Raw genomic sequence first — 14,317 nt, 5'->3', positions numbered from 1 at the left:
CCCTTGTGCTTAAAAGCGACCAACAAGAATTGCCAAACGTCCAAGTTAACGTGAAGCACCACACATAGCTCAGACAGAAGCACAGAGCTCGGGCAGGGTTTTAATGAAACATTATCTAAGTATTAACATGGCTGTAGATGGCTACATCTATAGTATTACTAAACCAGAATTCGTGGTGCCGGGCTTGGCTGTTCTTTGTTCAGGGAGCTGAAGACATCTCAATGTCCTTGACTTGGCTAGCACATTTTCTTCTAAAGGTCTGATCAAATACTGTCCGGTATTTGGAGCTCATTTCGTAGTATATAAAAATGTTCAGAGCAGAATTTGCCGATTCCAGGATATAGCCGAAGGAAAACAACACAATGAACAAGTTACGATACCTGCCGTGTATAGAGATTTCACGTTCGATGGTCATCCCAATGAAACTGATAGAAATGGGAGTGAAGCAAATGATGAATAACGTAGAAATCATCATCACCATCTTGGCCACTTTTTGATCACGGCTGGTGAAGTTGTCTGATTTTCCCGCTGACACCGATTTGTTCCGCCATTTCGTTTTGCCGCGAAGCTTGACGACCAAAATCACCGTGCAGACGATGACGACGAGAAAAGCGCCGAAGGGTACGAGGACGTTGTTCACAGCGTAGGAGATTTCTTCCACCTCCTCGCGGTCGTGAGTAAAGACTAGGCCTATCACTGTCTTGTTGCGAGCTGGGAGGAACTTGGGCCCGATCCTGTTGGCGTAGTAGACCGGAGAAACGCTGGCGATGAGAATGACGAACAGGGAAACGATGACGATGGCCACTCGTTTTGGCGTGATGAGGGTCTTCACCTGGGTGTAGAAAAGAAAGCGGGGGGGGGGGGGCGATAATATAAAGGTGTCCTGTTGGGTTTTTTTTTAAGTCACACGTTTATTCAAAATGGAAGACTAATGCAAAACCGTTGTCCTGCCAATTCATTAAAATTGTATCGTGGTCGAAACAAATACGTTCACTCTTGCACCTACCCCACCCCCTTAAAAAGTAATCCCCCCCCCCCCCCCTAAAATAGACCACGTGGATTAATTGATATTTTCAAGTAATTGACGATTGTATTGAAACAAAATTATCATTTCATGCTTAACAACATATAATTCAGATAAACCCAAGTTTTAACCCAACACCCTCAGAAGCGACAGGTATATTTTTTATATATAAAGATGGGAAGAAGGGAAAGGCTGGGAGATGTTTACCAGCTACTGTTTTCCATTAAGTAAGCTACAACATAAGAGCTTGGAAGACAATGATAGATCTAGATCTACATGAATGGTTGATATAAAAAAGATCAAGCAAAGGGATTCGGTGACAGACAAATTGACAAACCATAAAATAGAATGAGATTGGCGAGAGAAAAAAAAAACAATACTTTTTGGACCTTTCTTCAAGGACTCACCTTCAGAGGCAAGGCAATACACAGACACCGCTCGAACGTAATGAAGGCTGTGATCCAGGCGGTGATACGGGTGAAGGTCAAGTGAGGCCATCCAGCCGTCAGGTACTGGGGGGGGGGGGGGCAGATTGATTTGGCATAGATCTAAAGTATTCCAGATGAGCTAAACAGTGGTAAGCAGCATCCAGAACTACAACAACAAATGTGTCACAACGTGGTGGAATCAGGCGCTTGCCAATTTTGGGGCTTGTGGAGTTATTGGTATCATCTGACAGCTTATTTATGTGTCTTGCTTTATGAAAATGCATTCATCCATCTTGAATAGAAGTCAAAATATCTTGAACAGAAGTTGAGATATTTGGGATCGAGGGTGGTCGGATCGCCTGGTTTCAGACGTAAAATTAGCAAGAAAAGTATGCCGACTGCCATAGCTACAGAGTCCTTGGAAGCTGAAAATGTACACTAAATCTGTGTCCAAACAGAAATAGGTTTTCAGTGGACCTAAAAGGTTTTGAACCATTTTAGAAATTCGAAAAAATATTCTCAAACCGGTGGGAAAATGCTGGTTTCTTTGATTTAATTAATTTGACGAGAGCCAGATTCCACCTCGATGCTTCACATATTCTAATGAAGGAGTGACAGAAAGACTGCCCTTAATGAGACGCGACTGTTTTGCAGGTCGAAAGCTATAATATTATAATGATTTAAGACCTAGAGCTTTCTACAACAACTAGTTATTTCCAATTCAATGTAGCACTGGGATATGCCATCTTTTGTCTTAACTACCACCTCCCCTCCTCCTCCCACAAACACACACATCATTTTGCTCCGACCATGTGACTGTTGTAGGCAGAAACGTTATAACATCCTTGAACACTCTCAAAAGGCATTCCGGTACTCGACTAAAATTTAGTACCTGATTATATGATTATTTGGAACATTACTCACTCTCCCACCCACCCCCTCCCTCCCTCCCCATTAAAACCACACTTTATAAGGAAAAGACACAAAACAAAAATAATAATTAAATCGATAGAGAAAAAAAGTATAGAATCACATAATTAACCCTATCCGTATGTCGTGTTTTACTATCGTATCCATACGACGTGGGGAACTCTGTGCCACGACTTTCCAAAGAGGAAATTTACTCGTTAATCCTATCCGTACGCTTTGCATAGCAGTCTGTCAAAATGATTTTTTGAGAAATATTGAAAGTTTCAATAAAGAGATATTCGTACTAAATGTATTCTAAAATGTAAAGAATACAACCTCAGGGGTATGAAATGATCCCCAGGGCGTACGGTTAGGGTAAAATGGAATAAACCCAATTTTTTTTTTTTTATAATTAAATCGAAAAGGAATAAAATTATACAATCACATATTTAAGTCATAAAAAAGTTCTCCTTACTTGTACGTCCATCGGGTCAAAAGACAAGTCCAGTGTGTGGAACAGAGGGTTGTGGCAAACGTTGTGCCAGAGTAGACTCACCAGACAGCAGAGGTCGGACACAGCCAGACCTGATGGGGATGGACATGGTGTAAATGTAGAAAAAAATAAAACCAAAAGAATTATTATATGAGCGAGAAAGTAGAGTGTTGCTTTATATAAACAAGACATTAAAGGTGAAAGGAAATAATCAACTTTGTACGGGTAAAACATTAATCTTGTTAGACGTATCTACTTGCTTATCAATAAATCATCATTATGTGTGAGCCGTGTAAATCACGGTATTCCCCTGATATAACCCGAAGGACTGAACGCTTTATTATGTGATAAATGTCTTTACTTTAAACTCTTATCTATATGTGACGAGACGTGGAGGAATCAGACTCTCGTCAATTTTTGGGCATGTAGAGTTATTGGTATCATCTTAAAGCTTCTTCACCTGTCTTTATATCAATGAAAAAAATATCCATTTACCTTGAATGCAAGTCGAGATATTTGCGAATGAAGGAGGTGGGGGTCACCTGGTTTCAGAGGTAAAATAAGTGAGAAAATGGCCGCCAAAGATAAGTTATTTCCTTAACTTTAGAGTCCGAGGTAACAGAAAATTTACATTTTTTGTACCATTAATCAATGTTTTTCAGTAAAAATCCGCTCAGAAATGTGTTCTTTAATGGGCATGAAAGATCTTCAGTCAAAAAACGAAAATTTTATAAAAATGCCTATTTCTTCACTTTGATTATTTTGACGAGAGCCTGATTCCACCACGCTGCCTCACATATGATCTTACCGAAGAGACTGACGTTGACGGGGTCCGAGAACCCTTGTTTCACAAACACGATGATGTTCATCACGTTGGTGACTGTGCCGAAGATGTCGATGAGCTCACAGATCGTGGCAAAGTTGATCCCTTGGATGATGTACGTGATCTCATCCGACACTAGAGGCCCACCGCCAACAACGGGAAGGATGTGTGACTGAGAGGCCGAGACGTTGCTCATGATTAACTCCCTTACTCTGTAGAAAATTGTGTACAGTAAAAAGTTGATTTTGAAACTAAAGGTTTGTGTGCAAATGACAACAATAATAGCAATAAGAAACTACAACAACAGTAACAAGACCATCAAAAGCAAAATAACTGAAGACACCATTATCAAAGCAACAAAACAACAACAACAACAACAACAACAACAACAACAACAACAACAACAACAACAACACCAAAAGTAATACATAATTAACCCAGCAGAGATACTCGAGAAAGACGTTTCAGATAAATGAACATAATAAATTAATTAATTAACTGTACGCTCACAGTGTCGGTTTCATTGGCAAGGGCACATTCACAGCCACAGGTGTAAGGTAGAAGAATCCAAAAAGAAATTCAGTAAATCTGTAAGCGCACATTTCATTATTAATACCATTTGGGTTTATTTATTATCTAAATGTCTTTCTCGTGCATCACTGATTCCTTTTGGACCTTTGAGGACAGGAAGAAGAACCAAAACCCTAGAAGATAATAAGATGTTTGAAAAAAAAGATAGAAGACCTTCGACTTATATCTGGACTAAGAGGGTACAGCACAGGATTGCTAGCCCCGGAGACAGACACTAAGCCACAGCTTACGGAGAGGAGAAAACAACTGCAAATAACCAGGACAAGACGTACAAATAGGATTTATATGCCCCTTGAAACTATACTTTTTCAATGTAGCCACTGTGATGGGCCATACGTCTACAACAAGCTATTCTCTAACAACAAGAAAAGAAGCTCTGTGTGGCGCAAATCCATGGCAGCCTGTGACAGACGGTGCCGAGGTGAACTACGTAAACAAGAAAAAACACACGAATACACGGACATCATTAACATTGATACTGATTACACGAATTCGAACACACACTATTGCTGGGTGCTTGGTCACAGAGCCGTGGTTGTGAACGGAGATTTGCGAGTATTGCTAAGAACAAGAGCATCGTCATCATTGGAAGGTGGAGAGGGGTTCAGAGGATTTGGCGGTATAAAGCTAAATAACAGCAATCGGCGAACGCCGCCATTGATTATTTTGGTCAGGTGGTAGTCAAGTTATATTTTTAAATGATGTGCAAGTACGTGGAAGAAAAGTTAACAGATATTTTCCTATCTATTATACGAATCCAAGCAGAAGTTGTAGATTATCTAGTCCAGATATTTTACGTAGATGTAAGAGAAGTTGATTGTGAGGGGTTGCAAAATTTCAACGTTTGAGCCACATACCATTTAAAAGAGTGGATGGTGGCGTCTGACAAATGCTTCATTTCTAGATCGATATAAGCAAATAAAAAACAATAGATATTCATGTATGAGTTTAAGATCCCTATAGGACTTAGGGTTATGTCTATTGTGTACATACAACATCCAGTTTTCCTTGTGCATGTTCGCACACTTCGGTACATATTTGTTCTCTAAAAAGAAGATTTTGCTGGAGTCAGTTGGCAAATTTAGTTAAGGGCAAAGAAATCAAAACATTAGGTTTGATTCTAGACACGATTGTTTTTAAATATTTATTTACAAAGATAAATGCAATGTAAATGCGGTTCCCACTGTGCAAGTCTGTACAATCATGAATGATGATTGTTAGTTATGTGATCTCCTAATAACAGAGTGATATTCTACAACAACAAAAAAAGGGACAATTTCGTACAGATTTGATTGTAAACATGAAACGTACAGAGAAAATGATTGGGAACATCGTGGTTGGATTTTTTTTTTAATTTTGAAAACTTATGAGAAGAAAATTAAAACAAATTCAGGGAAAAGAAAGTCCTATTTAATCAAAGATGCAAGTTAATATATACAGTCTGTTGGGTGACAATGTTGAAGAAAGTAAATATGCTCTGTTCTGCAGATACCGGGATGAAAATATTTAATCAGGGATAGTTGGTTTAATTGGAGTCAACCTTTGACAAACAGGTCACCGGTTTGCGGAAAAGTTATGTTCACCAAGGCTTTGCGAATAATCTGTGAGACCAATCAAATATGTCCGCAATCACGTTCTGAATAAAGGGCATGAAGCATTGTTTGTCGTAGCATCGTATTTACCTTCTACAATCATGGAAGACTAGACGAACATTAACGCCTTCCACATGTTGCTTTGATGAACTCCTTTTTCCCCAGTAATTGGCTCCGTCTGAGCGGAGATAGACGTCCGATTCCTAGGTCCTGCCTCTTAATTGGTCGCTTTTGCGGACAAGCGGGCAAACCCAGATTTCGGGGGTTTCCAGAAATGTGTACCTCTACCTAAAGTGGGCCTTGCCCTACCTAAAGGAGAAGTTTGGTTTCATTGGTGGGAATATTTGTATGGTTATAGAGAAAACTCTCCTAGTCTTTTAAAGAAATTGAACAAGAGTCTAAACATTTTAACTTCGATTTTTCTAAAAACAACAATTTCCGGGATAGCCCACTTGTGCTTAAAAACGACCAAATAACCTTACAGTGTAGCAAGGACCGCTAAACCAATACAATTTTGCACATTAAAGAAAAATATAATTGAAACAGAACTGAAAAAAACACCTCTCACAGGTCGTTATTACAAACAAGAGCGGAAGCTCTATCTGTACGTGTGTCTGACATAATCAACATAATTTGGGCTATTTCGACCTGGGCCAAATAACTCATTATCTGTAACTGTAAGTGAACCTGCAGTTATGCAAATAACTTACTTATCAATTATTTATAGTGCGCGGGGGGGGGGGGTCTGTTTCTGCGTGCCATCAACTAACTATTTATATGTAGTGCGTCCAAAAGCTGAGAGTTGCATTCGTATAATTATCAGTAAATTAGTGTTTTAGTGCCTATAAATAGCTGCTTGCACTGTATGCTTCGCAGGAAGTTGAGGTTGTTTCAGAATGCCCTCAGGTCTGCTGGGGTAAGAGTATACATTGACATTGTGAAGCGCATAGAGCTTGCTGCTAAGTGGAGATTTGCGCTACAATATATACTATCTATTATTATTATTATTATTATTATTATCATTATTAGTATCATTATTGTTATTATTATTATAGAGAACACATTTTATCTAGTATCTCTGTCGTTCTTCAGGAATGTTGTATTCCACAAAACACGATAGAAACTTGAGGCGCCAAGTCTGGCAACTGGCTCGTCAAAGAGTGCTTTACAAATCCAAAGTAATTCAACCGGGATCTGGATGTGATCCCAAAACCTGGTAAAGTTAGATGTATCACTTCCAATTTTATGAAAAAAAAGACCTGTTTTCAAGGGCCTTGGAAATTATATGTCCGAGGCGACAACAAGCAGCCTTACCCCTTTTTTTCCGAGACGCAGAGGTCGGTGCACCTTTGCTGTGTTCAAGGAATCTTTTTTACCGCTAGCTCAAACGTCTAGTTAGTTTATAAGGGTTTTACGGCGCTCGCAACTGCATAAGGTCATAATATAAGCGCGGGCTCAAACCTCTGACCCAGATTTGAAAACAAAGAAGATGTTAAACAAAAAGACAATGGTCTGTTCTCATAATGCATACTTTTCTCCTTATATTATGTGGGCTAAAGTCAATACACACCTCTCACCAAGCGCGTTAAATCGGCAGAAGGAAAACAAAGACGAACTCCTCTTTCCAAGCAGGCAGCAGCCCCCCCCCCAAAAAAAAAAAAAAATAAATAAATAAAATTTTAAAAAATTTTTAAATATAAATATCAACGAAACACAAAAATAAAACAACTGAAAAATCAAAGAGAACCGGAGAAAAAAACGTAGCGTCCATCATTACCAGCCTACCATCATCAGAGTAAAATCCGAAGGTCATACTTATACATGTATTATTATCACCACCCAGGTAAATAACGGTTGACAGCTCACAAAAGACACATTCGGCTCAAGAGAAAGGCGCCAAAGAGTTAATAGTTACTGTACTGTGCTCTGATTATACGATGAACGCATGAAACCTACTATTATACAGCTGATGGCTGGATGTAGGACAACCCCCCTTCCTCCCCCCCCCCCCCCCATTCTCTCTCTCTCTCTCTCTTTCTATCTCTCTCTCTCTCTCTCTCTCTCCACCTTCTGTCTCGCTATCTCGTTCTCTCTCTCTCGCCCTCTCGCTCTCTCTCTCTCTCTGTCACCAGCCATCTCTGTCACTGTCTCTCTCTCTCTCTCACTCACTCTCTCTCTCCCCCTCTCTCTCTCTCTCCCTCTCTCTCTCTTCCTCTCTCTCTCCCACTCTCTCTCTCCCTCTCTCTCTCTCCCTCTCTCTCTCTCTCTCTCTCTCTCTCTCTCTCTCTCTCTCTCTCTCTCTCTCTCTCTCTCTCTCTCTCTCCCGCCTCAAAAACTGTAATAAATAGATGTGCAATCGTTCAGTTCTTTAGTCCACTTTACCGGCACTAGGCACGCACAGGCCCCGCGGTGAGCACTTACTTTCAAAATACAGAGCTAGAGAGGTACCGATGTTATAGAATAAGATATGATGTAAATTTCAATGTTTCAGACTTATCCATAGCTAGAGCAAGGTATCAAAATTATATATTCTCTCTCTCTCTCTCTCTCTCTCTCTCTCTCTCTCTCTCTCTCTCTCTCTCGCACACACACACACACACACACACTGAAGAACCAAACCGGGCAAAAAAAAAAGAAGAGCATTTCTATTACGGTCTTCCGAACATTGTCTACAAATTCTTCCACTTCCAAGATCAGAATGACAGAGTCATTAACTGTGCTTGGTTCAGAAATGAGGTGGACAAAGCTTTCGTTGTTTAGTCTGACAAGATGCGTTCTAATCTAGAATCTCGAATATAACCTACAAAGTAAGTGAAGAGTCCGCCAGGACATAAAGGAAGCAGTTCACTTCAGAATATAGATCTAGATCTATTTAGATTCAGACTTTCAGACTGTACCCGTGGGTGATTGGCGGGTGCTCTGGTGTCGTTTGCTTCTTCTTTCTTATCAAATATCTATCGTCTTTATCTCACCTCCTTCTTTTTTGTGTTTGTTACTCTCTTGTAACACCTCTAATCTTCGGCACTTATATGACCTTAATGTGTTGCAAGTGCCGTAAAACTCTTACTAAAAACAAGACTGTACCCGACTTACAAGTGGACGTAAGTTATTTGGAACTATAGAGGTGACTATCCGACGAAATGAAGAATAAGAAAAAGAAGGGGGAAAACAGTTAGTTCTCATCCGAATGATTTCGAGTTTAGTTAGAACTACTTCAGGCTTCAGGTATACCAGTAGTAATCACAGCAAGAGATAAGTAAGTGCTACTTCACTATTGTTACTGCACGTTCACTATTTAGTGTTCTTAAAAACAAACTACGGTATCCTTAGTTTGAAAAAAGGGAAAACTTCTTTGAAATAACCGCATGAGGTGTGGTGTTATTTAATTCTACATGTTACACGTTCTCATAGACATGGTTGGTGGGTGGTTGGCGGGTGTTCTGGTGTGGTTTGCTCCTTCTTTCCTATCAAACGTCTGTCGTCTTTATCTCCCCTCCTTCTTTTTTGTGTTTGTTACTCTCTTGTAACACCTCTAATCTTCGGCACTTATATGACCTTATTGTGTTGCAAATGCCGTAAAACTCTAACTAAACTATAGACATGATTTAGGTAATAAAAGAGATACGCTGCCTGGACCTTGCCTATTAGGGTCAGCCCGGGTGAGCGGAATGCTGAATCCAAGCGGAAATACATGATACTAATATAATGACATAAAATTATGATGATACCGAACACCATTTATTGTAATGCCAAAACAGCCGCCCACCACCAAGCCCTGTGCGTTTTACAATCTAAAGTGTTCTCATACTTACTTTTTGGCGCTCATATGACCTTTTGCAGTTGCGAGCGCCGTAAAACCTTACTGAATAAAATAAAATACGTGTACTTACTTTTACTTTACTTTTATACTTTTCCTTCTGCCGGTGTCGGTGGGTGTCGCGGGGAAGAGATCTGTCTGTCTGTCTGTCTGTCTGTCTGTCTGTCTGTCTGTCTGTCTGTCTGTCAGCTGGGAGTCGAGTGACTGAGAGGAGGATGAGGGCATGGCGGGCTCTGAGAGTGCCCTTTACATAGTCGATCCAGTGATGTTGTGGTCTTCCCTTTTTTCTTTATCCTGAATATTTTGTGTTGTAGGCTCGCAGTGCGTATTGATACGGAAGCATTTTTGGGAGAACCATTTAATTTTTTGTTGTTCGATATTATAGCTAGGATTGATGTTGTTCCTACCGTGTTTTTGACGACCTCGTGTCGTTCCCGATCTAATCTCCCCTGATCTTGTTCAATGCTCCCCTCAGACATTAACATTTTGCAGGTGGTCAATTTCCTCTCCTATGTTCATTAGAAAGAGCAGGTTTGGTACCTGAAGGTTTATAATATTTAGTTTACTTGTTTACTTGTGTGAAGGACCGACATCACTGCTCAAGGGGTATCCCCATAAGCGCTCCGTCCCCTGAAGAAGCACATCTCGAAGTGTGTAGATGCTGACGGTTCCAAGCAATGGTTGATTCCATAGCCTTCTGCTCCTCCCACTAAGTCTTGAACTTCTGCAGGCGCCCCATCCAATTCCAAGCTCATATTTAGTTATGAATAGTATGTGTCTCAACTATAATGACCTACGTATATCTCTATCATGATCAATTTCTATTCCTCAGCCATAAGCTTCAACTGGAATGGCGGAACAGATGGGTTTTGGGAACAACATGAAAACGCCGAAACATAAACGCGGCGACGTCAAAACAAGACAAAAGTTCCAACCAGCGGCGGAAGTCAAGACGGCAAGCTGCCTGCTTCAGGCGGGAGACGAAACACTTTGCGTCCGACAAACCTCTGACCAGGCCTGGCCTGACGTAACAGTTGCCGTGTCTGCCTGTCTGCCAGCACGGGTGACCGTGGACCGTCGCATGTTCCGGAACCCCATCCCCAAAGATCACACAAATCGTCTTCTTCTTCCTCCTCAACCTAACATTTGTACTATAATGATATGTGAGGCAGCGTGGTGGAATCAGGCTCTCGTCAAAATAATGAAATCGAAGAAAACAGCAGTTTTTTCCCTGCTTAGCAATTTTTATCAAATTTCTGTTTTTTGGTTCAACACATTTTATGTCCTTTTACAAACACATTCCTTTGAGGATTTCACCGAAAACGTTGATTAAAGTTACAAAAATATAAATTTACAGTTTCTATGGACTCTCCAGCTTTGGAATTAACCAAGCTTTAGCGGCCATTTTCTCGCAAAATTTGCCTCTTAAATCAGGTGACCCCCACCTCCTTCAATTCAAAATATCTCCACTTCTATTGAAGATGGAAGGGTAATTTTTTCATTGACAGCAAGACAAATGAGCAAGCTTTAAGATGATACCAAAAACTCAATATGCCCAAAAATTGACGAGAGCCTGATTCCACCACGCTGCCTCACATATGTACTGAATGCGGAACCACTGTCAGCAGTTGTGGCAGACCTGAAAATACTACCTCAAAGCACTTGGCCGAATGGCAAAAGTCTACAAACCACCACGAGGGTCCCTAAGAAAAGATCTGCTATTCAAAAAAAGGTTAAGGACTGCTTTGTGTAGCGTAAATTCTAAATTAAGTGAGTGTTTAGAACGAGCATTTTGTGGGATATAGGATATACTCGTTGCTTATTCGTTCCATTCAGATTCACACAATCAAGATATGATAATACGATTTCTGATCGCATGGTCTTAGTAACTCAAGAGGGTCAAAAATGTCAGATAGAACTTTGTAATTCTGGGGTAGATCTAGCAACCATGTTCTTGAACAGAAATTGCAGTGAGTGTTTGGTGAAAATGGTATGGGTTTAACGCCCCTATCAACACTATTAGGTTATTTAAGAGACGGGGCCTACTAGTTTAACGTCCGTCTCCGAAAGGACCGAGCCAAATTGGAAATTCCCAAGGACACAACGTCGGACCGCGCTGAGGCTCGTACCCCCAAACCCGCAATCTCACGATTACGAGTCCGGTTGCCTAACCACTAGGCTACCGACGCCACTGCAGTGAGTGTTTAGAACGAGCATTTGGAGAGATATAGGATATACACAATATATACATTTACTATGAGGCTGACGTCAGATGAGCTAATTGTGTTAGCTTCTCCGTGTCTTATTCCAAGTGTTGGCTGGGGTACCGCCGCTGTTTAAAAGTAACTCGGATCAAACTGGAAAAAACAGGCCTAAAACCGCGTATGGCCACAATTTGCATTAAAACAGTCATTCTAACGTTGTTTTGGTGGACTGCAGATTCTGTCGCAGTGCTTGCATGTCATTGTCAGTGATGTAGATCGAAGCTCTGTATTTCCGCTGTTTTCCTTTCGTCGTTGGCGCTTCTCAGTAATCCCAGCCTGGTTGTTTCTAAGGCTGCTCTCTGACATTATAGTTCTTCCCTTTATCATTTTCCTCCATATTTTCCTGTCCTCAGCTATTTCTTCCCAGATGCTATCATTTACTCCAAGCTTAGATAAACTGTTTTTACAGGTGTCTTTGTACCTCAAATTTGGTCTTCCTCTTTGTCTCTTTCCCTGGGCAAGTTCTCCATAGAGATCAGAAGTTGCTAATTCGGAATCCGGTTGTCGTTCATTCTCTTGACATGATCCCGCCAGCCATCTCAACATTTCTAAACAAAGGATAGTTGTCATGCTCTGGGGGTTTGCCCGTGCCAACACTTCAACATTTTTTACCTTGTCACGCCACGAAATGCTTATAAAGATCTTGCGGCAGCATCTGAGATGGAAAATGTCGAGGCGCTTTTCTTGCCTGCTGTACAAGGTCCATGTTTCAAATCCATAAAGGAGTGTGCTGAGGACACATGCTTCGTAAATCTTCATCTTTGATTTGATTATTAATCTTTTGTTTTCCCATGTTCGTTTTGTCAGCCTTCCACTTCCAAACGTTATACACGTGCTGCTTTCCCTAATCTTGATGTTGATCTCATCATAAAGTGATGTACATGATATAGTGGAGCTGATGGTAGACCCCAGGTAACAGAACTTGTCCACTGTCTCAAGTTCCTTTCGTTCAGCCATATACATGTATCATTATGGCTCTGCTCTGCGCCTTGTTGAGTCAGGATGACTGTTTTCTATTTCTTCCACTACCAGGCCAAGATCTACTTATGAAAAAATTGCAGGTACATGTACTGGAACGTAAAAAGAGGGAGTGAACAACGTAAAAATGTTCAAATTTAGTCTATTAATAGCAGTAGCGTCCCTTGATCAGACCAGTTTGCTCAGTTCCGGTCACTGATTACAGAGCTGTAGTAATTAGTTCGGCCTTTTTGTCGTTAATTATAGTATTTATTACCTTTCAGAGAAAATATGACTTTATGACTTCTCCATGTTCTGTAGTATTTGACTCATGCTGTTTGATGTTAAATAAAAGCTATTTGTAACTCGCGTATAAATCTGAAAATGAACTTTTTTACCCACCCAATATGGCGTACATTTGATGGTGGATGCGGAAATCGAAGCTTGTTTGTTGTGTTTGTGTGGATATCTTCGACTGTGCATTTATGTTCCAGAGATACTTGTCGGGCCTGAAATGCAGGTAGGATTTTTTTTTCGAATCATTTAAAGAAGTTTCGGAAGTACTGAAGGCAACTCTGTTACGTTGGAATAGATACAGGACGTCATCGGTGTTTTTTAACTAAAATTTTCTGTACACTGTCAGTGACTCAGACTGTTTCTAGACTGCTAATTGAATCCAGACTGTGGAACTGTTGGAAGAAGCAGAATAAAAAGCCAGATCTAGATCTACTGCCAAGTCCAGTTTAATTATAATGTTATGTTACATAATTTCTAGATTCTAGATCAAATGATAAATCTCTTACATTGTGATTGTAGTCCCAGTGTGAGTGTGTGCTGTTGTTTACTGTCTTGATCCAGAATCTAGCGCCAGTCAGTCACCTACTGAGTCAGTGCCTACTCAGGCTGGTTCCTCAGGTACGCACTTGACTTAGAAATCTAAAGTCTAGATTAGATCTAGAGAGATCCTTTTAGATCTAATCTATACACTATACAGTCACTTCTGATGACTAGGCCTAAGTAGGCTAACTCACGAACTCTCTGTAGATCTTCAAGAGTAGGTTACGAGATGATCTAGATTCTAGATATATAATCTAGATCTAGAATCTAAATCTAGATCTAGATCTTTACTTATAATAGTAGGCTATCTGACTGCACTCAATCCCTTTTAATGCACAAAAACAACATTTGACAACAAAGCTATAAGTAGCCTACTCTAGATTGTACAAAACTACTTTGCTAGATCTAGATCTAGACTAGTCTAGTAGTAAGAGTAAGAAGTGCTCTGTTGAATGGGGTTGATTTTGAATTTGTTGATGTTGGTCTACTGACCAGATCTAGGCCTAGATCTCCTCTAGGACTACTACTAGGACCTAGTCTAGGAGTCTAGGTCTAGGACCGTGCTCTTGAGGCTGAGCATGG

At 40.5% G+C, this 14,317-nt stretch overlaps 1 protein-coding gene across 1 annotated transcript; it reads right to left on the bottom strand.

The window, feature by feature from the left end:
- LOC101858808 (adenosine receptor A1) lies at nucleotides 1-2,940 on the bottom strand. Its single transcript, XM_005107852.3, has 3 exons — nucleotides 2,837-2,940; nucleotides 1,432-1,536; nucleotides 1-832 (listed from the first exon to the last, which is right to left on the bottom strand). Exons 1-3 carry the CDS (start codon nucleotides 2,846-2,848, stop codon nucleotides 200-202), a joined length of 750 nt encoding a protein of 249 aa, XP_005107909.2. The 5' UTR covers nucleotides 2,849-2,940; the 3' UTR covers nucleotides 1-199.
- Between the last annotated feature and the right edge of the window lie 11,377 nt (nucleotides 2,941-14,317).

Source organism: Aplysia californica, unplaced genomic scaffold (genome assembly GCF_000002075.1).
Source record: "Aplysia californica isolate F4 #8 unplaced genomic scaffold, AplCal3.0 scaffold00637, whole genome shotgun sequence".
Classification (NCBI taxonomy): domain Eukaryota; kingdom Metazoa; phylum Mollusca; class Gastropoda; order Aplysiida; family Aplysiidae; genus Aplysia; species Aplysia californica.
The sequence above is the reverse complement of the archived record's forward strand: the minus strand, read 5'-3'. Positions and strand labels throughout refer to the sequence as shown.

What these genes read in the sequence shown, in the direction of transcription:
- LOC101858808 (XM_005107852.3), bottom strand. An exon ending in GTATTGCCTTGCCTCTGAAG is followed by an intron (nt 833 to 1,431) that starts GTGAGTCCTTGA and finishes TTCTACACCCAG; the next exon opens with GTGAAGACCCTCATCACGCC.